Here is a 24,184-nt window from a genome sequence, read left to right on the forward strand (position 1 = left end):
GGGAAGAAGCAGGCTCCCCGCTGAGCAGAAAGCCTGATGTGGGGCTGGATCCCAGGACCCTGAGATCATGACCTGAGCCGAAGGCGGAGGCTTTAACCCACTGAGCCACCCAGGTGCCCCTGTTAGCAAACTTTTGACTGTTCTGCTTTCCTTAGCTTTGGTGAAAGAAGGGAGGGGTGGTCTCTAAAACGGAAGTAATGGACAGGTGCTCGGTCATTCCTGGACAGGATGGTAGATCGATAAAGTAATGACAGTGGTGCCCTCTGGCACATGCATCGCAGCATCCCAAGCTCCTGTACAGGCACAGATGGGCTGCATCAGGGCGGGCCTTCTGTCTTTAATGACTGGTGCGAAAAGCACTCCCACCATCCCGCCCATCAAAAACAAAGAAAGAAAGAAAGAAAAAAGTTGGCTCTGACAGCAAGAAATGACACACCTGTGTTGTGTTAAGAAATTTTTATTGTTTCCTTTGGATTTGTGATGAAAGCACATAAAATTACAAGTGGAAGAAACATCATGCCACAAAATTGCATAGAGTTATTACAAAAATGTGAATTACGCATTTTAAATAATTTGAGATAGAAGAACAAAATATGTACACTTTAAGAGTTTCAAATACTTTGTCCTATCTTTTATTTTTCTTCTGAAAAGGCAAAAGTCACAATGTCCAATCCATCACAAACAATATTTATACAGTGCACACGCGCAACATTAAATTCAAAGTAACGCAAGCAATGGCCCTTTCTTTTGGAATGACTGAATGACCGCTAATCTATTACAGGAGCATTAATGCATGAATGTACGGCGATGTGGAAATGTTCAAATGAAATGCTGGAAACCAAAAACACAAGGCATGTCATCAGAATTTTGAAAATTGGTTTTCACGGCCAAAACCACGCTATTCTCAGTAGTGTAAGGGTATCAGAGGGGCACGGTCTAATTGACTACACAGCTCTAACGCTCTATTACAAGAAAACCACAGTACAGAATTTTACACATTCAACACAGAACAAGGCAAATACATAAAGGCACAAAACTGCACATCATATAGACCCTTTTTCTTTATCTTACTCTATTTCAAGTAATATTAATATTGTTAAATGATAGAATCGCTGTAGTAGTTTCAATGAGGCAAGATGGACAGTGTTCCACACTACCCCACAACTGCAAAAAGTGTCATTGTACAGATATAAAAATGTGATTACAGTAAATGGCCAAATACAAATGTATTGCAAAATGACTAGAGTCACGAAGAGAATGCAATCCCACTACCCAAACAGTTTTGTGTAAGTCAGGGTCTTTCCACTTCTGTCTCTCTCTGGACTAAAATGTGAGACAGTGTTCTGTAATAATCATCATTGTGTTTGGTATGAATGCTATTATTAGTTCATTCTTCTGCAACGTTAGACAGTCTACAATTTTATTTATAAAAATGCAGCATTCAATTGTGCCCATTCTTGCTTCCTTACGATGAATGTTTTTCTTTCAAAGTGCAAAAGTAGAATGATTTATAAAAGATTTATCTTTCAATGGAAGATAAGTTTTATTAAGTGTCTAATTAATACCCCAAATCCTTCAGATCAAAATATAATCATCTCCAAAGAGGATGGGATTTTTTCTCCTTGTGTCTTGCCAGATGTGTTTTTTATTTTTTAATCAAACACTCTTGCCTCATGTTTGAACTAAGTCTTCATTTTGATTAAAACTTAACTGTGATCCCTAGTTATTGCTTAAAGTTAAATAAAATAATTTGCATAAAAATATTAAATTCTTGAAACACAATTTTCAGGACACAACTGGTTTTTGCATTTTAAAATGTTTCGCTAAGCTACAATCAGACAGGTTTATTTTAAGGGAAAATAAAGCTATAAGCATCTTTCTTCAGAGCTTTAACTTCAATGTTCCTTGTGTTACTCTCTAAATTATATTTCCCTCTATATAATTATTCTCTCTTACTTAAGTTCCTTCAATAATATTTTTGATCAGTTTTCCCATGATATAATTTGTTTTTCTTATGCCACCAACATAGAAACTTAACAAAAAGACACAATTAAGTGAATTAAATGTACATAGTAAATATATAATGAAAGATTTTTTATGTTAGAATAAAGTCAAAATCTGTCAGACTTAAAAATTATGAAAGATACTAATAAATTTCCATATTGCTGTCCTATACATTTTTTATATATTCTATTAAAACAAGCTTAAAATCTGATACTTAAAATCCAGTTTTTGATCCTGCAAAATATATATCAAATTCATATTCTAAGCTCTAAATCTACCTCAACTTGTATCAACAGTTCCATCCACTGTTTCTTAGAATTTCAACATAATTTAATAGTTACATAATATAGATAGATGTTTGACCATTTTCTTCTCTGGGTATTTATCCCCGAATTTGGGTTTAAGTCTTATGCAAGAGACTTGGGTCACTGCCAATTAAAATACACGCATCTATACTTGTATGCGTGTGTGCTTATGTGTGTGTGTGAGTGTTTGTGTACTTACATGGCTATGTGTGTACATATATACATGGAGATACTATATATCATTTATATGTGGGTCTGTGTATTCTCTAGATAAATATTCAATCTTTATCTCTATAGTAAAAATAAATGAACCATAAAAAATGTGAGACAGCAAAATAACCACTGGAACCTGTTCCCCCTGATTGAATCTCTGCTCAACATCTATCAGCTTAACCATTTTTATTCAACCAGACAGACTTTGTAGTTATTTAATAATTTCAGGCCAACCACCAATGGATACCCAGACTTTGAGTGCAAATAGTCACTTCGGAAAGCACAGTGCCTGGAAGTGTGTGGCCAGTTTGCTCAAGCAACCCAATGTATGCGCCATATTGCTAAGTATTGGGATAGCTTCACTGGGCAAGGATACAACCAAGTGACTTTTTTTCAAGAAAGAAGACCAACTTATTCGAATCACTGTGGTATTGAATAAAGCCATGTCAGCAACAGATACATTGATGCCTCTATGATAAATAAATTAGCAAACTGCAAGCCTCCAGTGCTTGCAAAGCAAAGGATAAAACAATTTAATATGCACGTTAACTTGAAGAGATGGTAGTTGAGGGGCAGTTAGGAAAACGAATGCTCAAAGTTGGCTGTTCGATAGTGTTAAATAATGCTACGCATTTCTCAAACTATTCCTATTACTTTGAAATACTTTACACCAGAGCTTCAAATAAAAACATGAGCTTGATTTTCTTCAAAAAAGACACTGTCCTTTGTTAAATGTCCCATGGAGCCCGGAAGTTGCCTGCTTTGAATTTACTATTGGAAAGAAAACAAAAATCCCACATACATGCACTCTCCACAAGCAGACCTGTAGTAGCGTCCACATAACGCATGGAGCCTGGGCATGAGGATGTTGGCATGGATCCTTCTAGAACTCTCCCTGTGGTGTGGATTGTAGGGTAAAGAATGCTTCTCAGGAAGATGCCCCCGGGCAGTGATTTTTGTAGTAAGAGAGAGTCGGATGAAGGGGCCATGCATGCTTTGAAGGCCTGGCAGGAACAATCACAGAGGAGTATCGAACTCTTTTCCTGGGTTGTCTCCTTCCAGCTCGTCACTGGAGGGAGGCCTGTGGTTCATTTTTCCAGGCTCTGAGGCCAGGGAGGGAGGGGCAGAGCTGTGGTTGCTGTCTTCGCTGATCTTCCCTTTCATGGCTTCCTGCACGAACTCCAAGATCTCCAGGGGCAGTCTTTTGAACTTGTCTTGGTATTCTTGCTCCAGGTCTGTCTGCAGCTGGGAGACATCAAGAGAGGAGGATGGTTTTAGGTCATTTAGTTTTCTCTAACCCCCCCCTGCGTGGAAACTCTTGGAAAGAGATGTGCAAAGATGGGGGAGGAATAAATTAATGTAAATACCATCCACGGGGTGACCTATGGAGAAGATGTAAAACAGAGTGTAGTTGACCACGTCACCTGTCTGCGGCTGAAGGTCAAGTTCAGGTTCTGTGGGGGCAGAATAGGGCTAAAGACAAAGGCAACAGTATAAATACACACACACACAGACGTAGAGGCAAATCTTTTGAAAAAGTTTACAGAAGTAATATGCTGTGATCCGAAGTTCTTAAATGAAGGGACTGGAAGCTACTGAGAGCTGGGCGTGCCAAGGTCAGCCATGCTTCAGGCTGGGGAGAGGGAAGAGGTGGCTGGAGAGGACAGGGGAGCTACAAGGGGGCTTCATGAAGTGCCGTGGAGTACTTCTAGAGAGAAGCTCAATGCATTTTTTAAAAAGATTTATTTATTTATTATTTTAGAGGAAGAGAGAGGGCGAGGTGAGGAGCAAAGAGAGAGCATTTCAGGCAGACTCCCTGCTGAGCGTGGAGCCTTTCACCGCTCGATCTCACCACCCTGAGCGGGAGCAAGAGTCAGGGGTTTAACGGACTGTGCCACCCAGGCACCCCTCAATGCATTTTTATGAACTGAACATACTCCTATAACCAACTTTAACTTCTGTTTTGCCTTCTTTTATCACCTCTTTGATTCTTTTTCTTTTCATTCTAATTTTATTTGCCTTGTATATTGCTTCAGCTACCTTATAAACTGTCTTTTAATTTATCTGTTTAATGCTCTGGAGAATGCCCAGACTTTTAAAAGTCACAGAACCATTTCTTCAGACTTAAATGGAAGCCGTAATCATAAAACCAGTGAAGGCTGGGTGTCTTCTGTAGCCAGGGTGAGGGGCAGCCAGTGGTGGGTGCTCCCTGCTGGAAAGCTCTGCTGTGATGGAAACAAAGAATTTTTTTTTTTTTAAGATTTTATTTATTTATTTTACAGAGATCACAGGTAGGCAGAGAGGCAGGCAGAGAGAGGGGGAAGCAGGCTCCCTGCTGAGCAGAGAGCCCGATGTGGGGCTCGATCCCAGGACCCTGAGATCATGACCCAAGCTGAAGGCAGAGGCTTATCTTATTTTTATTTATTTATTTATTTATTTATTTATTTATTTATTTATTTTAAGATTTTACTTATTTATTTGACACACAGGGAGAGAGATCACGAGTAGGCAGAGAGGCAGGCAGAGGGGTGGGGAAAGCAGGCTCCCCACTGAACAGAGAACCTGATGCAGGGATCATGCCGCTTAGTCCAGGGTTAAGACAGTGCTCAGGGCATCTGTTCTTTGGAGCTGTGACCCCTTTCCTTGCTCACATTCTGGACAATGTCAGCAGCATGAGAACACCCTCTTTGGTTCAACCCCTTTGCTTGTGCTTTTATGCTGGAGGAATTCTGCCAGGATTTAGTTATATAATATAGGCCCATAATCCCTTGCCTGCAATTCTAAAATCCCCCAAAGTTCTGAAATCCAGAACTTTTTTTTTTTTGGTAAATTTGGGGCAAACACATAGATATTAATTGATATAGTTATTTAAAATCCTTATATATTTCACTGAATGTGAATATCCATGCACGGTACTGTAGACGTATTAATTTGTATGACTATGAGGATGACAAGCCCCCTCCTAGAGTATTATGCTCATAGTATATGCATTATATGACTTTCTAAAATCAGAAAAATTATGTATTTCAAAAGACAAGGATCCCAATAATCTCAGAAGATGGACTGTGGATCTGTTTGAACAACATTCCCCACCCCCCCTCCCACCCCACATCAAAAAGGGCCAGATAGGGTCGCCTGGGTGGCTCAGCCAGTTAGGTATCTGCCTTCAGCTCAGGTCATGTTCTCAGAGTCCCGGGATCCAGTCCTGCATTGGACTCCCTGCTCAGTAGGGAGTCTGCTTCTCCCTCTGTCCTTCATATCACTCTCATCCTTTCTCTCACTCTCTCTCTCAAATAAATAAATAAAATCTTTTTTAAAAAGTGTCTGATAAAAATGACTTGTCCTAAGTACTGAAAGTCAACTATTCTTCCCAAATATAAAATGTAGGGTATTTATGATTATGTTGCACTGGCATATGAATTCTAATAAGCCAAGGAGGAAGCATGCTATGAGAAGGGCACTCATGGGGCTCTGAGACTGACATTGCTACAATGAAGCAAAGGCACCTTCACACACAGCTGCTCCCTCCCTGTGAGGAACAAGTGAGCCATCGGAGCATCACAGACGAGATGACAATGGCCAATTCTTTCCCAACCATTTAGAAGAGAGTAGGGGCTTTTACAGGAGTGAAATCTTAGCCTGGTGTTCACCAGTTCTCATTAACTGCCACGCAGGCCATTCATTTGTCTCATTTTTAATTCAGCAAGGCATGCTGTTCAAGTTTTGCTTCCAAGAAATATGAGGAAACGAAGACTAAGCAAGGAGCCTGGTGTTGAGGAAACAGCAGATTTCTATTTTCCTTTAGGTTAGTGTAGGGTAACTTCAGCATTAGATATATTGCATGTGACCTAGTGGTCAATTTCTCTTAGGTCCTGGTGGGCAAGACCCCAGAGTGCTTGATAGTACTGTTTTTTTTTTTTTTGAATTTATATACAAAAAAGAATGTGAACTGTGAAACAATGTCAAATACTTAAATGAACATTTTTGAATAATTTTTAAATAATCTAATTTTTTTTTAAGATTTTATTTATTTATTTGACAGAGAGAGATCACAAGCAGGCAGAGAGGCAGGCAGAGAGAGAGAGAAGGAAGCAGGCTCCCCGCTGAGCAGAGAGCCCGATGCGGGGCTCCATCCCAGGACCCTGGGATCATGACCCAAGCCGAAGGCAGAGGCTTAACCCACTGAGCCACCCAGGCACCCCTAAATAATCTAACTTTTAAAATAACCTAATTTTGATAATTATGATTCTGCACCCAATTCTAATGTGTGAGATATTTCCCTCCATACCACAAAGCAATTCCCTAGTTACCAGCTGGGTGCCCCATAATTTAACTCAATTCTGATATTATCTACCTGGAGATAACATCAGACCCTACAAGTTGAGAGCTCAGTCCTATGGGGCTGTCCCCACCCCCACCTCAAGTCTGATGTCAGTTTCAAGTCCAGGTCGGCACCTGTGATTCTGACTAACTGGATACAGACTGGCAGTTCCAATGAACCCCTCTCCCACCACTAGCTTTGATTAGTTTGCTAGAGTGGCTCACAGAACTCAAATATTTTACTTACTAGATTACTGGTTTTGTATAAAAGCGTGTAACTCAGGAACAGCTAGGTGGAAGAGATGCACAGGGCAAAGTATGGGGAAAGGGTGTGGAGCTACCATGTTCTCTGAGCACCCACACTCCCTGCATCTCCCTCCACATGATCACCAACACAGAAGGTCTTCAACCTCCATCCTTTTGGATTTTCATGGAGGCTTCATTGCATAGGCATGGTTGATTACATCATTAGTCCTTTGTTACTGACCCAGCCTCCTGCTCTTCTCTCTCTGGAGATTAGGAATTAGGACTGAAAAGTCCAACCCTCTAACCCCAAGGTTGGTTCCCCTGGCAATCAGCCCCTATATTTAGGTTATCTAGGGACTTTTGAAAAATTGCCTCTTTAACATGACCCAAGACATCTTTGTTGCTCATCATTTAGGAAATTTCAAGGGTTTTAGGAGCCCTGTGCCAGGAACTGGGATGAAGACTAAATATATATTTCTTATTTTAAATCACAGTATCACAGTAATAATAATTAAATAATTATTTAAAATAATTTTACAGTTTTAGTGGACTCTTCTTTTATCATGGGTTAGTGGTAGATTATGTTGTATTCTAAACTAATAAATTAAATAATTTATTAACTAAATTGATTTTGTTTAATTTATATTATGTGCCATATTTCACCCTTTTAAAAAAGTTATTCAGTTATTAACAACTTAATTACAAAATTGCATTTATTATTAAATTTCAAGTGAGAGCTTTCCTTTTATTTGTTTTTGCTTCTTATAAGTGGAACTCTTGTTCATATTAAGAAAATATGAAGGGCAAAGTCTGGCTCTGTTCCCCAAAAGTCCCATCCATCAGGAGTCTAGGTTTTTTCCAGCCTACAGGTCACAAACTCAGATGTTTGGGGAGACCAGGCAAGTCTTGAACATAAGTAGGAGTTGGGGGGAGGGCATGCTCTGTATAAAGGGGTGGCAGAAACCCAGCTCTAGCTAAATTTTGCAGGAGTCTTGTTTTTCAAGAGACGTCAGATATTTAAATTTTCATCGAGGACCTGATTTTTTACTGTTGGCAATCAATTTGAACCTCATGAATTCTACTGGGCTTATGGAGGGTTTCTAACTTCTGTCCTAGTAGATTTAAATCTGGCTTCGACCAGAAAACTCATGGACTTTCAATTTGGATCCCTCCTCATTCTGCCTCCCCTCCATCCTGAGCTTCAGATGGCTCTCCTCCAAACACCAGGATTTATTCTTGATCACCCTTCTGCTGGGGTTCAGCCTTATCCCATCTCATTGCCACATTCTGGCTCACATCGTCACTGAGTATTGAGTGTCTACTCTGTGTAACTCAAGCTGTAGGTTCTGGGGGAATGCTAGATTAATTGCACAATGATAGCAATGTCTCACCCCTCCTGGTACTCATGGCCTCAGCAGTGTCTCCCATGAAAGAGTGGAGTGTATTTCTTTATCTCCCTGAATCTAAGGAGGCCTGGGGATTTGCTTTGTCCCATAGAATGTGTCAGAGTGACAGCATGCAGTTCTGAGCCTAGACCCCAAAAGGCTTCATGTGGTTCTGCCCTCACTGTTAGAAGCATACTGAGCCATTAGGTGACGAGGCTCAGGCTAGCCGGCTGCAGGAGGAGACACATGACCCTGTTGTCCCCCCTCCATCACCTCGACTGACTATCAGACATGAGGGCGAAGCTATTATAAACCAGCCAGCCCTCAGCTGACCCACCAGCTAAACACAGGTTTGAGTAAGGCTACTGAGACCAGCTGAGCTTGACTCAGACCAGAACTGCCTAGCTACTTCATAGACTCATGAGCTTAGTAGATGTTTGTTGTGTTATGCCACTCAATTTTGTGGGTTTTTTGTTAGGGAGAAGTAATGTGACAGCAACTACACGAGATAGTAGGAGAATGCAAAGTGATGTCATATATGGCCTGGTTCCACGAGACACTTTTTTTTTTTTTTTAAAGATTTTATTTATTTATTTGACAGGCAGAGATCACAAGTAGGCAGAGAGGCAGGCAGAGAGAGAGGAGGAAGCAGGCTCCCTGCTGAGCAGAGAGCCTGATGTGGGGCTTGATCCCAGGACCCTGGTATCATGACCTGAGCCGAAGGCAGAGGCTTTAACTCACTGAGCCACCCAGGACCCAGGCACCTCTGAGACACTCATATTTTAATTCAGCTGGTCCCTTCTTTTCATTGCTATAAGCTTAAAACACATTACTGAGGGACATCACTACAGGACTGATAGATCTTCATGAAAAACCTGATTTTGGAAAATATGCTTTGGAGCTTTTCTATAACATTAGCAAATATGAGCTTGCTTGATCTTAAATTTATAAGATCTGTTCTTAGGAAATGGGCAAAAAGAGGGAAAGATATCATCAAATTTGATCTCTAATTTTAAGGCAAATTGTTACATTACACTCAGATATTAATAAATCAGAACATGGCCAGAGTTTCTTTAATTATAAGCTGAGCTCTCCAATTTGACTAGTCAGACTCAATTTCTAAATATCTCAGTTAACATGTTTTTCAAACCATCTTGCCTACTCATTGCTTTTGTGAACTCTGGATAGCAATACAGTCAGGTTCAATGCTTTTAGCTCTGCCTGAGTATAATCTCCAATATTTTTGCACTTGGTATGCTATCCTGCCTCTGACAGTTTTTCAACTGCCTTAAAAAAATAAAGTAGAGATTTGATGTAGTTTATGCAAGGTTTTTAGATTCATAAATGTAAGTGAAGACCAAGGAGAAAGTAAAGTTACTTATGTAGGTTAGTTTACAAACCGGGGGGAATATAATGTAATGAATATAATGTATACGTGGCATAAATATAGATTAAGACAGGTTACTGAGTTAACAAAGAGATCTAATCAATACCAGCTTTCTAAGGAAACAAACTGAAACCAGAGTATAGTGAGCTATGATGGGATAATAAAGACAGAAGAACTGCTAAAACTTAAAAGAAAAAAACAAATTCTATAGAGAAGGCACAGACACATATTTAAGGAGAACTTTCACTTTGAACTCAGGTCCAACTCAAGTCATTTTGCCTAGGGAAGTATATTAAAGACCTTAATATAAAACACAAAGCAGGGCACCTGGGTGGCTCAGTAGGTTACATCTCTGCCTTCAGTCAGGTGATGATCTCAGGATCCTGGGGTGGAGCCCTGCATCAGGCTCCCTGGTCAGCAGGGAACCTGCTTCTCCCTCTCTGTGTGTGTATGTGCTCACTCGCACTCTCTCTCTCTCTCTCTCTCTCTCAAATAAACAAATATTCAAAACAAAACAAAACAAAACAAAACAAAAACACACACAAAGCAAAAAAATCTTAGAGAAAATTCTGGGTGAATAATTGCATTATTATAGAGATAGAGGTTTATTATATAAGTGTAAAGATCTTCTCAAGGAAGACAGATAAACTGTAAGCTACAAAGAAAAAAATTCATTAGGTATGTTGTTGATCCTTAAAAAGTATGGGGAGGACAGGGGCCCCAACCCCCTGCACAGCCAAAATCCTAGTCAAATTTTTAACTCCCCCCAAACTATTAATAGCCTACTGTTGACTAAAAGCCTTGCCAATAACATGAACAGTCAATTCACACATATTTGTAACATGTATTTTATCTTATAAGCGTTGCATATTATATTCCTACAATAAAGTAAGCTAGAGAAAGAATGTTTTTAAGAAAATCATAAAGAGAAAACACATTTACAGTACTATACTGTATCGAAAAAAGTCTGTGTACAAGTGGACCTATTCAAACCCATGTTGGGGTCACTATATTTATCTAAATGAAAATCATCTTTTTGGGGGATTGAAAAAATGGACAAACCTCAAGCAATTCATAAAAGAAGTGAAAATTTCCAATATATATTTGAGAAAAACCTCACTCTCATTGACAGTAAGGAATATTCAAAAGCACATTTTTTTTAAGGAACATATTGGCAGGAAAAAAAAAGTTTGTTCAAAGGAGCATTAACATCTGGGGAGAAGTGAACATTTCCTAAGTTGAGCAATAATCTGATATCTGTAATATCTACAAGAAGGAGAATGCACATAGCTTTCACCCAGCAGTTCCACATTTGGGAAGGCAATCTGGCCCAGGGAAAGGAGAGCACTAACTAATATAGTGGATGGAAGCATCAGGAAACTTATTGCCGCATTGTTGTAGAGGGAAAACCGCCAGCACACCAAAAAACAAACCAAAACCAAAACCAAAACCCAAAACCAAAACAAAATCACAGCCACAATCACAAACCCCTGAAAACAACTGTAATAATAGTGTTGATATTTTGCCAAGTGTGTATTATTATTGTCTATCCCTCTTTTTTATTTTTTATTTTTTGGTGAATCATTTGAAAATAAATTTCAGATATCACAATGCTTGACCACCACACCCCCTAAAAATAAGAACATTTTCCTATATTGTGACAATACTTTAATCATGTCAAGGAAATTGATAATAATCTTTAATGTTACCCAACATCCATCCATGTTCAAGTTTTCCCAGAATCACTCTCCCAGATTTTCTAGCTTAATTTTTTGTACTGGAATTCAATCAAAGTTCTTGAGTTGCATTCAATTGTGAGGTCTTCCTCTCTCTTTCCTCTTGAGTTATTAATTGTTTTAAAATTTTTATGGGGGCGCCTGGGTAGCTCAATGGGTTAAGCCTCTGCCTTCAGCTCAGGTCATGATCCCAGGGTCCTGGAATGGAGCCCCATGTCTGGCTCTTTGCTCTGCGGAAAGCCTGCGTCCCCCTCTCTGCCTGCCTCTCTGCCTACTTGTGATCTCTGTCTGTCAAATAAATAAATAAAATCTTAAAAATAAATAAATAAATAAAATTTTTTATAGCTTGACTTTTTTTGAAGAGTCTTGTTCAATTTGCTTATAGAAGGCCCACATTCTGAATTTGTTTGATTATTTCCTTGGGGTGTCATTTAAGTCAATCCTGGAAAACCTATCTTTCCTGTAAATGAGAAATTTAGCCCATAAACATGATCAGATGGGGATTAAACAAACATTGTTTGGACAAAAAGAGTCAACAGGTATTCTTTTACATCTTATATCATAACATATTAGTGAGGTCTATTATCATGTGACCAAATTATCGACAATGGGGAATTAGATCACTTGGCCCAAAGTGGTAAATAGCACACTTTAATTTCGTCAAGACATTTTTTTTCTTTTGCTTATTGGCAATTATTCTGGGGGGTGAAGCTCTGGATCCACAAAAAGTTTCCTTAGCACCCTTTAATGAAATGATTTTCATCTATCTTATTAGGAGACAATGGCAATTTTCTAACTTTTTTTTTTTTTTTTTTTAGCTAATATTTTATTTAGCTCTTCTATAAGGAAGAGCTTTCCCTTTTCAGATGGAAATGAACCAGAGTTCCTCCTAAAAAGGCAGAGCAAGCATTTAATTCTTTTCCTTCGATTCATAAATATTCTAAGTAAGGTGTTGGGGCAATAATAATTTCAAAAGATAACAAATGAGTTTTCTTTCCCTTCTCTCTCTTTCTCTGAAAATAACTGCAGACAATGTATTTTTATTCCCAATCATTCCCTTTGTTTAAATCAGTTGCAGTCATTATTTTATGAGCTCAAATTGTCGCCATATAATGCCAATAGAAGCCCTTTTAGGACATGATCCTAGGTCCTTTTGACATGCCCTCATTGGATTTTAAGCATCTGATTGCTTTTCTAGATAAAATAAGATAACTCAGGCACCTCTCATGCTTTCTCTGACTCAGACCTGGAATCAGCTACTTTTCCAAGGAAGCTTTGTTGGAGAAGGCACTGGGTGCTAAAAGTGCTCACTGCTACCAGGCTATCATTGTATTTGGGCCCACAGTGGACATTAGGACATATATTTTTGAAAAATCGTTAGTACATACTGATATCTGAAATTTAAATGTAACATTAAATATTTTTCTTAACTCCTTTGATTTTTTGCCTTTCCATATCTCTTTTATTTTGGAACTAATTTTGTGTATTTTGCTTTCTGGTAACAACATATATTTACCCATTTGCTTTACATTTTCATATATACGGAAATAGTTTCAATATTGTGACCTAGCAATAAAATAACCATGTGAAGCTTAAGTCCTTCTTGACGTTTTGTTTTTCACAAAATAGATCCCACCTAGGATGCACAATTACATTACTCTGTAAAAATTCCCCTGAATTAATTATATTATTTGATTAGTTACATTCTTTTTTTTAAAGATTTTATTTATTTATTTGACAGAGGGACAGAGCACATGCAGGGGGAGCAGCACAACGAGAGGGAAAAGCAGATTCTCTGCTGAGCAGGGAGTGCAACGTAGGGCTCAATCCCAGAACCCTGGAATCAGGACCTGAACCAAAGGCAGATGCTTAACCTACTGAACCATCCCTAATTATGTTACCTTTTATATACACATAAAGCCATTTGTTTCATTTGTTTTCTCATTAGACACTTTAGATTACTTCACTTTCTTTTCTTTCTTCCTCTGGAAGCATCTGCTGTATTTTTAAAAATGTAATTCCTCACAGTTTCTTTTCTTTTCTTTTTTGTATTTTATTTATTTTTTTAATTATTATTATTTTTTTTTCAGCGTAACAGTATTCATTGGTTTTGCACCACACCCAGTGCTCCATGCAATCCGTGCCCTTTCCAATATCCACCACCTGGTTCCCCCAACCTCCCACCCCCTGTCCCTTCAAAACCCTCAGATTGTTTTTCAGAGTCCATAGTCTCTCATGGTTCACCTCCCCTTCCAATTTCCCTCAACTCCCTTCTCCTCTCCATCTCCCCTTGTCCTCCATGCTATTTGTTAAGCTCCACAAATAAGTGAAACCATATGATAATTGATTCTCTCTGCTTGACTTATTTCACTCAGCATAATCTCTTCCAGTCCCGTCCATGTTGCTACAAAAGTTGGGGATTCATCCTTTCTGATGGAGGCATAATACTCCATAGTGTATATGGACTGCATCTTCCTTATCCATTCGTCCATCGAAGGGTATCTTGGTTCTTTCCACAGTTTGGTGACTACGGCCATTACTGCTATAAACATTGGGGTACAGATGGCCCTTCTTTTCATTACATCTGTATCTTTGGGGTAAATACCCAATAGTGCAATTGCAGGGTCATAAGGAAGCTCTATTTTTAATTTCTTGAGGAATCTCCACACTGTTTTCCAAAGTGGCTGCACCAACTTGCATTCTCACCAACAGTGTAAGACGGTTCCCCTTTCTCCACATCCTCTCCAACACACGTTGTTTCCTGTCTTGCTAATTTTGGCCATTCTAACTGGTGAAAGGTGGTATCTCAATGTGGTTTTAATTTGAATCCTCACAGTTTCTTAACCCTTTTAAAAATATGTCTGGTTTTGAAGAAATGCATGTGTAATATGGTACTGAAATTATCTTGCTCAAGATATTTCAAAAATTTACTGTTAAAGACTAGGGAAATAATAAAACTCACAAACAAACAAGCAAAAAGCCCCTCAACCCCCAACCCAACCAGCAGAAACATCAATAAAACAGAGGTTCTGTAAAAGAAAACATAGGATTCTGCTTAAAGAAATTAAACACAGCCAGTGAATGTAAAACAATAAATGGCTATGAAAATAAGTGAACAGAATTGTTACTGTGATAAATGAAGTAAGTCTACATACAGTTTTATATGTACTATGATTATAGCCATGAGAATATTTTTTAAGAATACAGAATTACTGGGTTGCCTGGGTGGCTCAGTGGGTTAAAGCCTCTGCCTTCAGCTCAGGTCATGATCCCAGGGTCCTGGGATCGAGCCCCGCATCGGGCTCTCTCCTTGGCGGGAAGCCTGCTTCCTCCTCTCTCTCTCTCTCTGCCTGGTCCTCTGCCTACTTGTGATCTCTGTCTGTCAAATAAATAAATAAATAAATAAATCTTAAAAAAAAAAACAGAATTACTTTTAAAGAAAATACTAAAATATAAACTGTTGGGACTGAATATTTTTGTGTTCTCTATTTTTCATTTTTATGGTAATGTGATTATTTTACTTTTAGCATGAAAATAGCATTCCAAAATAAAAACAAATAAATAGAAAAAGACAAACAAAAACCCAGAAACGTACGAAACACTGAGCATGGGATAGAGTGACCAGTAATAATAGAGGACCGGTAATTAATGCAAATATATATATTTTTTAAGATTTTATTTCTTTATTTGACAGACAGAGATCACAAGTAGGCAGAGAGGCAGGCAGAGAGAGGGGGTAAGCAGGCTTCCCACCAAGCAGAGAGCCTGATGGGGGGCTTGATCCCAGGACCCTGAGGTCATGACCTGAGCCAAAGGCAGCGGCTTAACCCACTGAGCCACTCAGGTGCCCAATGCAAGTATTTTAAATTCAACATCATCAATCAATCAATGAGCTAAAAGGCTGTGGGAAAAGCATTAAAATACACACACAGAGTGGGTGGTTTAAAATCACCCCGAGCCACCTTGCAGACTCATCTTATTTTTAGAATAATCTCATGAATTTTTACGTCAACCAAGAATAGAAATAACAAGATCATATAAAAGTTACAGAGGGACGTCAGTCCAGTTAGCAGGGGATTGTTGGAAAATCGCATGTGGGAAAATGGGACCACATTACATATCCCAACTGTTACAGATTGTGTCGGTTTATTTGTTTTCCTCTAAATTTCTTTAGAACAAATTGCAATGGAACTTCAAGTCAAAATGTCTGAGTGGAGAGATTCCTTCTTCTACGCTAAACAAGGAAATGCTAAGTAAAATAGAACACATACATTTTATTAAATTAATAACTGAGGGTTTTTTTTTTTTTAAAGATTTATTTATTTTAGGGGCAACTGGGTGGCTCAGTGGGTTAAAGCCTCTGCCTCCAGCTCAAATCATGACACCAGGGTCCTGGGATTGACCCCCGTATCAGGCTCTCTGCTCAGCAGGGAGCCTGCTTCCTCCTCTCTCTCTCTCTGCCTGCCTCTCTGCCTACTTGTGATCTCTATCTGTCAAATAAAGAAATAAAATCTTTTTAAAAAAGATTTATTTTAGAGAGAGAGATCATACGTGAGAGCGGCAGAGGGAGAAGGAGAGAGAATCTCAAGCAGACTCCACACTCAGTGCAGAGCCCCACCTGGGGCTCCATCTCACCACCCTGAAATCCCCCCTTGAGCGGAAACCAAGAGTCAGATGCTTAGCCCATTGAGTCAACCAGGAGCCCCTGATAACTGAGTTTTAATACTAGAAAAGAAAATCCTTAAGTCACAGGAATAACAAAGGAACTCAAAACCAAGAGGTCACCAGCGGCAGAATAGATTCTCCATCTTAGAGAACTGAGGTTTTAATGTTCTAAGAAGATGGGAGAGAAAGCCTAAGAATTGGCGGTATTGAAATGGTGAAACTGTCGTTTCCACACTTGATAGGCCAGCCAGGAAATCTCCATCCATAATCTCAGAGACAAGGTGAAGAAGCCAGCAATTCATGGGGTTCATTGAAGGAAAAAATTTCAACCATGAAGAATCAGGAGCCCAAATCAGCAGTGTGAGGGAATTCGGGCTCTAAGTTCATAGTACCCTTATAGATTGGTAAACCAGCTCCCATAAATCAAAGCCAAAACTTAAAAAATCGATAAAACCCATAAATTCCCTGCAGATAGCCCAACAAATTCAGACCGTTTGGATTTGCCACAATGCAAGGCAGTAGTGATCCCTACAGATAAACAAATTCCCACTGAACATGAGATCAAAGTTCAAAGTCACCAACCACTCAAGTAAAATGCAGCATCTGTTTAACCTTGTAATTTCAGGTTGCCATTGGCAACTGAAGTCTAAAGAAAATGAGTAAAAGGTGAGATGAGTGTTTTCTAGGTCAAAACGAAAAATACTCCAGACCTAAACAGAAATAAATTGGATAGTTCATGCCAGTGTGGAGGAATACAGTTAATTGACAATGGGTATAAATTCCTGACACTTTTAATCAAGTCCTGAAGTATGTTGCATGCCTACATTTTTGGCATATTATCCCTAATTATATTTGCCTAAAAATGATATTAAAATTGTTTCATCATTTGAACAAAGGCCAACTAGCAATACAGCCCATTACAAAGGACTAGGAAGACAATCACAAATTAAACTGTTGTCATTGATCTATAGAATTGAGAATTCATTGAGGGATAGATAAGATTTTCTGTCCCTGAAAGGTGCTTGCATCTTCCAAATATGACCTTGGCAGCTCTTTCAGATAAGACCTTGGTAGCTCATTTACTATCATGGAATTGAAATCTCCTCATATATAAAATGGGGATAGTAATGCCAGTTTCCGCAGTTGTTGTTAAAAGGTTTAAATGACATCATATGTGCTAAAGTAATTAGCAGATTGTGCTTGCTTATTAATTCTGTATAGCTTCATTTATTTTTTTTTAAGATTTTATTTATTTATTTGACAGACAGAGATCACAAGTAGGCAGAGAGGCAGCGACGGGTTGGGGGGGGTGGGTGTGTGAGGTAGGGAGGAAGCAGGCTCCCTGCTGAGCAGAAAGCCCCAGGCAGGGCTCCATCCCAGGACCCTGGGATCCAGATCTGAGCCAAAGGCAGAGGCTTTAACCCACTAAGCCACCCAGGCACCTTTATAACTTCATTTCTAAAGAGAGAGGAAAAAAACATAACTTGTAGCCCAGAACATCTGGAACCCCAAGTGGTCTTTGTTCTTTCTAGTTGTGTCGTTTAAGTCATTACTGGGTCAACACAGCTCGATTATGGTATGTGTTGGATCTCACTTTTAAACTAGGTTCTGGGCTGTGATTGATTTGAAGCACTTATCCACAAATGATATTTTTGAATACTCTGATTGGTGTAAGGCCCGGTGTTTGGTGCTGTGAAGAATTAAAAAATTAGAATCTGTCCTGGGTGATAAGTGATAGGTATAGGGAAAATAACGAGTTGGGCTAAATGGGTTCTAAGACAAAAATATACAACAGATGTTAAAAATGAATATTGCATTGATACAATAGAAAGTATTTGTAGATGAGATGGGACTTAAAAAGTGGGAACCTTGTAGGATCTGCCAACATCCTTGTTATTATCATTATCCTGGGGCAAAGGCTTTCAACCTTCAACCTACGGTACATGTAATAGTTGATATTTACGAGGGCGATGGAGTTTTCTAGCTGTAACCTCCTTCTTGCTTGCGTATTTTAATGGTATATGGTAGAAGAACATATCTTTGAATCTGCTCTAATATATAACAATTAAATAATCACTAGTGTCTTTCATCTATAATTAACCACAGTCGGTGACTGAGAGCCCTTCTTTAAAAGATGGCTGTATGTCAAAAATGACAAGATGGGAAATCTTTACATCAGCACATCTCAAAAGTTAACATAGACATAAAGTACCTGATGATTTTGTTAAAATGCGGATTCTGACTCAGTAGATCTGGGGCAGGTCTTGAGATTCTGCATCTCTAAGAAGCTCCCAGGTGATGTTCTTATTGCTCATCTAAGGACCATTTATCTGAACAGCACCACTTTAGACAAAGGGTTCCCATCAAAGTGCTCCTTTTGTGTATCCCTCCTCAACATTTTTCAAGGGTTTGAGTCATATAATAGGATTCTCTTTGTAAATCTCATCTCCCCAGACCTCTGGAGGTAGTTAATGTTCAGGTGTGGATTCAAGGTGTTTGTTGGAGGCTATGTGAAGGGCGAATGAGGGGTAAGTCTGCAGAGGTGAAAGATGGAAGGATCCAGGATAAATAGGCAATGAATTAAGTACTAAATGCTAAGTAGATCCCAATACTGAATCAACAAAAGAGGAAAGACAGAAGCTAAGGATCATGTGATTTACCAAGCATAATCCCTATAGGCATTTGCATTTTAAATTTTATTTCACGTCAAAAGCCAAATGCACTGTGACATAGATCTTTTGTGTCAAATCCTCTATACACCCATACACTCCATGAAATTGCCCATGGAGGAAATCTGCTCTTAATACAGCAAAGAACATAATCAGATTCCTGTGAATTTTTTCCTAGCTACATCCCCATTCTTTCTTCACTGTCCTCTCCCTAGTAGACCTCTCTTGAAATGCCTCAGTATCTTAGCTTAACCCGTAATTTATACCTCTTTTGATTTTAAGATGTATTACAGAACTTCCTTTGTAATCTTCTTACAGGTGTCTAGAGATTACTGTAGAAATCTTTGAAAGGGACATTAGCAATTATACTGTCAACCCCTCCAAGACTTAGTAGTATTAGAAAGGTATTTTAAAAAATTACATAGTCAAACCCTTTCCTTTAACTTGGTGTAAACCTGTGGCTGAAAGAAGTTAAGTGGCTTTCTCAAGGATATGGCTCGCTAATGGTAAAGCTAGGACCAGAACCTAGTTGATTCTCCTCTTTTGTAAACTGGATTAATGGCCTCAGTGCATCACCTCTCTCTCTCTCTCTCTCTTTGTATCCACAGCCTTTGCCTTCTGAGCTTAAGTTCCTCTTGCTAAAGCAATAGAGGCTCCACCTCTCTCTCTCTCTCTCTTTGTATCCACAGCCTTTGCCTTCTGAGCTTAAGTTCCTCTTGCTAAAGCAATAGAGGCTCTCTCTCTACCCTTTGACTCTGAGGTGTCATGTGACTTATTTTGGCCCATAGGGTGCTAGCAGACGTGGCCCAAGGAGAGATTTGAAAAAGCATTTGTGCATTTCAGCTTTCATCCCTATTACTTTGCTATGGTCATAGGAACCTGCCTGGTCTAGGCTGGTAGTGGACGAGGCACATGGAACATAACTGAGTCACCCCAGTCATCCCAGTCACATAGCCTGAATCGTCCAAGATCAACCAGCAGGTTGCCAGTAGGCTGATACAGAAACAAGCCCAGCTGAGATCAATAGAGTCACCTGCCTAAACTATACTTAACCATAAATGTCTGAACAAGCCCAGGTAAGATCAGCTATACTCAGCTCAGATTGGCTGAACCCTGCAAATTCATGAACTACATAAATATTTATAATTGCATGCCACTGAAATTTTGTGTTTTTAGGGAGTGTTATTGTAGCATCTCCCCCATGACCTCCATAATTTCTCTCAAAATTGTGCATGACATTCTGGGGCATTAACATGGGATGAATTGTTTGTGCTGTCCCAGCAGCCATACTCGTGCTGCTTGGTAGATGTACCACCACCACTCAGCATCTAAAAGCAAATTATACTATAATGGGAGGCACTAATTTTGCTACTTGGCAAGCCACTTCATCTCAGTGAATGTATGTGTTCCAGGCTTTGAAATTTTTGTGCCTGTCCTGGAGTATTCTACCCTTATAGGTGCCTACTATGAAGGCCTAGGAGTTTTCTATTTTTAATTAAGTGCTTTCTGTAGGATGACTCAGCTGGGGTCTTTCAGATCTGGGAATAAAAATGATTGTGAGTGAGGAAAAAATTTTTATTTTGCTGAAATGAGTAATCATAGGCCAGTAACACCTTGTCAAACTGAAAGTTACCACTGTACTTAAAATACCAAAAGATGGTTTAAATCTCTGAAGACCCGTGCTCTGGGCCAAAGAAGTTAAGAGACTTATTTTATAACTTTGAATGAATGCACATTTAGCACATTATTAACTATCATTCCTTAAATAAGGAAACTGAAGCCTGCTGCTCCTGTGTTTTAGTGTAGAATCAAGATCTGAACACTGAACTCTTGCCACCTAATCCAGGGCTACATCCCCCCATTCTAAGCCAACTACCATTTTGTAAAAACAGAATTAGTGATCATCTCAGTAACCTGCTGTGCTGTACGTTGAGAGTAGAATCAATAAAGCCACTGTATTTTCCTGGCATGTCTAAGATTTTAGAATGCTTTCACAAAATATTTGGAAAGTGTCTTTTACTGAAAACTGATGATAAGGAAAGGTTCCATGACATAGGGTCTTCCTGATATGCTGCTCTTTTAGTAACAGGATTCAGGATCTAGAAAACAGTAAGGACTCTCAAGTAGCTGCAATGAGACTGGTCTATTTCTCAGCCTTCACTGGGTTTTTCTATTTGCATCTGCCATGCTTAGAAGACACTGGCTTTTCACCCCCACCCTCCCTGTTCAATTCTTCAGCCTAGGATCTGTTTATTTGGTCAGCTGGTTGTTTTCCTGTTTGCTGTTAAGTGCAGACTAATTTAATCAGATTATTTCTGTAAAGAGCCATATACTACAAGAAGGGAATAAACGAAAAATTGGAAGAAGAACAACATCCTAGTTTACAAGAAAAAAGAAAAATCTCTTGGGGTTAAAACCAAGCTACTAAATAGTGCTAGTAAATTACAGTGACATGTAGAAGAATAAAAATAATGATGATTTCATTATAATTTATTGAGTGCCTATTATGTGGCAGGCACTGTTCTTAGGGCTTTTTTTTTAAGATTTTATTTATTTACTTACTTATTTGACACAGAGAGAAAGAGTACAAGCAAAGGAACAGTAGAGGAGAAGCAGGCTCCCCGCTGAGCAGGGAGCCTGATGTGGGGCTCAATCCCAGGAACCTGGGAACATGACCCGAGCTGAAGGCAGATGTTTAACCAACTGAGCCACCCAGGTGTCCCAAGACTCTCCATGTATTAACTAGTTGAAACAAGTTCATTAATTTCAGAATCTCCCAATTCATATATCTCTGGAGCCAAGAAACAACACTTATCTGTGAATTACATTTGGTAAAAGGCAACAGAGAGGCAACAAAACCTGGGCAGGTCAGCAGTTTATGGCTCAGGGTAGCAGCACTACAAGGAGCAAAGGCATAACAGTGAAGGGTGATCTACGCCCATTGGTAAGAGGCTAAGAAAGACCACACCAGAAGAATCCTGTTCTATCACACAAACCCTTTGAGTCAATAAAAAGCTTCAAGTCAATTGAAATAAGAGGTTGTTTAAAGGCTAATTATTTTTAGATGAAGTGTGCCTTTCTTTTCCATCAAGTGGAATGCCACCAGCGAGGAAGAATTGAATTTACATTATGAATTCAGTTCTTATACTGAGTCACATTAGAAACAAATGTCTATAGTGCAAATGGCACACAGCCACCTCAGATAAGGGGGAGTTCCATCAAAACATTCTCTGGGGGATGTCTTGTGCTGGGATCCTTTGAGACATTCCAGAATTGGTCGCTGACACTTTATTCTCATGGAGGGTCCTGCCCTTGTGTGGGTCCTCCTTTGGATCAGAGTGTCCTCATCTGCACACACCCTTGTCTTAACTCCTTTTAAGATTTACACCAAGCATCCATAATTATCTACCTTGAGCCCTCACTAAAAATGCTCTCTTTTGACTTAAAGCCTGTGCATTTAAAAAAACAAGAGACCGGCTGTGTCAAATGTCCTGGAATGAACTCAGCCATGTCCCTGGAGAACGCCCTTCTCCTGATCACCTAAAATTAGTTTTGGTTTTTCTTTTTCTTTTTATAAATGTATATTTCAGGAGAGGTTAGCAGTCCTAGGGCTTTATCAGGATAATTGATTTTGATTCTTAGGGAGCGAGTATTTCCTAATTACATAGTCACTCCTTCTAAATATAATGTTTATAACTTCTGGTTGAATCACTGTGGTTTTAGGTTGGCTGTTTCCAACTTGATCTGAGAATAAACTAGACTGAGAATAAAGTAGACACTTGCTCACTGGCCTCAGGGGTTTTGAAAAATCTGATGGCCATTCCTGAATTCCCCACCCAAGGTGAAGTTGGAAACTATGATGGAATTTCTCAGAGAACAAACTGAGGCATGACCAGGTAAAAAGGTAAATGAGTGTTTGCGGCTGGGTGGGAATGTGGTGACCACAGTGGGTGTTCCTCGGCTACAAAGAGCAGTCACCCAATCTTGCCACCTAGATTGCTGCCACGTGTATGCCAGAGGTTGCTACATCCGAGTTTTTCCAAAGACGGTAGCAATGTGGATTTTCACATTACGTCTTCCAGTTTGCCAGTGTTGCTACCCAGGTTAGAAATGTATAAAGCACTGTGTGGGTCTGGGGTGCTTGGCTGGCTCAGTCGGAGGAGACTGTGACTCTTGATCTTGGGTTCATGGGTTCAAGCCCCACGTTGGGTGTAGAGATTACTAAAAAAAATAAATAAACTTAAAACAACAACAACAATACCATGCAAGTCAATTGACAACCTCTGAAATAGCTAGGTAGTGTATTCCACGGGTTTGCCTTTGGACTTGATCTAAAAGTCTCCTGGGGCCCCTCTACTTTAGGATTGGCCTCCACCCTTTTTGCTGAATAAATGTAAACATAACTGCATGGTGCTGGTATCTTGAACCTTTGATAAGATACCAATCACTGGGAAGGCAGAGACACTTCACTTAGCTCCTCTGGATAGTGTTTGCTAAATAATCTGGGATATCTGCCTATTCTCCTATTTACTCATTTGCCAACTTGTGGTGAGGTGACTGTGCTAAATGCATAGGATTTGGAATGGGAAATCTGATAAATCTAACTGCAAAGTGTTTTTATACAAATGTCTTTTTTTTTTAAAAACTCTTCTAGTCTAGATCCTTCTGCTGATGGATCCCTTTTTTTCAAGATCTGCAAAGGTGATTTGGAACACAAAATGGTTACTTCATTGTCTTTATCTTTGGGATCTTGTACAAGGGGCAGTCAATTTAGAGTAATTCTAGGTATAGCAGATTTGAGCTCCATTATCTTGGTCAACAGTGCAGAAAATGACGAGTTATCCTCCAAAACATTCCTTTTCCCATGATGTCTGCTCTGCCTGTGTCTGCTACAAGACCTTCTCACTGTCTTGGCACCCAGCATTGGCTGTTTGACCCGTTCTTGCCTCCAGAGGTCAAGGCAGGGCTTTATAGAGGCATTCAAGGTATCTACTGTTTCTTTCCCTTTTCCTGCAAGGGCCTAGTGGATGGTGCAGTCACATTATGAGAAGAACCTGATCCTCTGAATTAGCATGTGGGATCATGCTATCCACCAACCAGAAAGACTTTGTTACAACCAGACTGGACTTTGTTACATGAAAGAAAAATAACAGTCTATTGTATGAAGCAAGTAACATTTTGGTACTGTTTATCACAGCAGCCAATGTTACGCTAACCAATACATTCTTACATAAATAATTTCTGTTGCACGATT

General features: G+C 39.4%; 1 protein-coding gene across 3 annotated transcripts in view; it reads right to left on the minus strand.

The window, feature by feature from the left end:
• Positions 1 to 441: 441 nt before the first annotated feature.
• Positions 442 to 24,184, minus strand: part of PLCB1 (phospholipase C beta 1) — a 679,075-nt gene continuing 655,332 nt past the window's right edge. For all 3 annotated transcript variants that reach the window (XM_082744416.1, XM_082744417.1, XM_082744418.1), the window contains one exon: positions 442 to 3,767. In XM_082744416.1, the coding sequence (XP_082600542.1) occupies positions 3,540 to 3,767 (228 nt within the window). In that variant the 3' untranslated portion in view covers positions 442 to 3,539. The remainder of the gene's footprint in view (positions 3,768 to 24,184) is intronic.

This window comes from Mustela nivalis, assembly GCF_964662115.1.
Source record: "Mustela nivalis genome assembly, chromosome: 8".
Classification (NCBI taxonomy): domain Eukaryota; kingdom Metazoa; phylum Chordata; class Mammalia; order Carnivora; family Mustelidae; genus Mustela; species Mustela nivalis.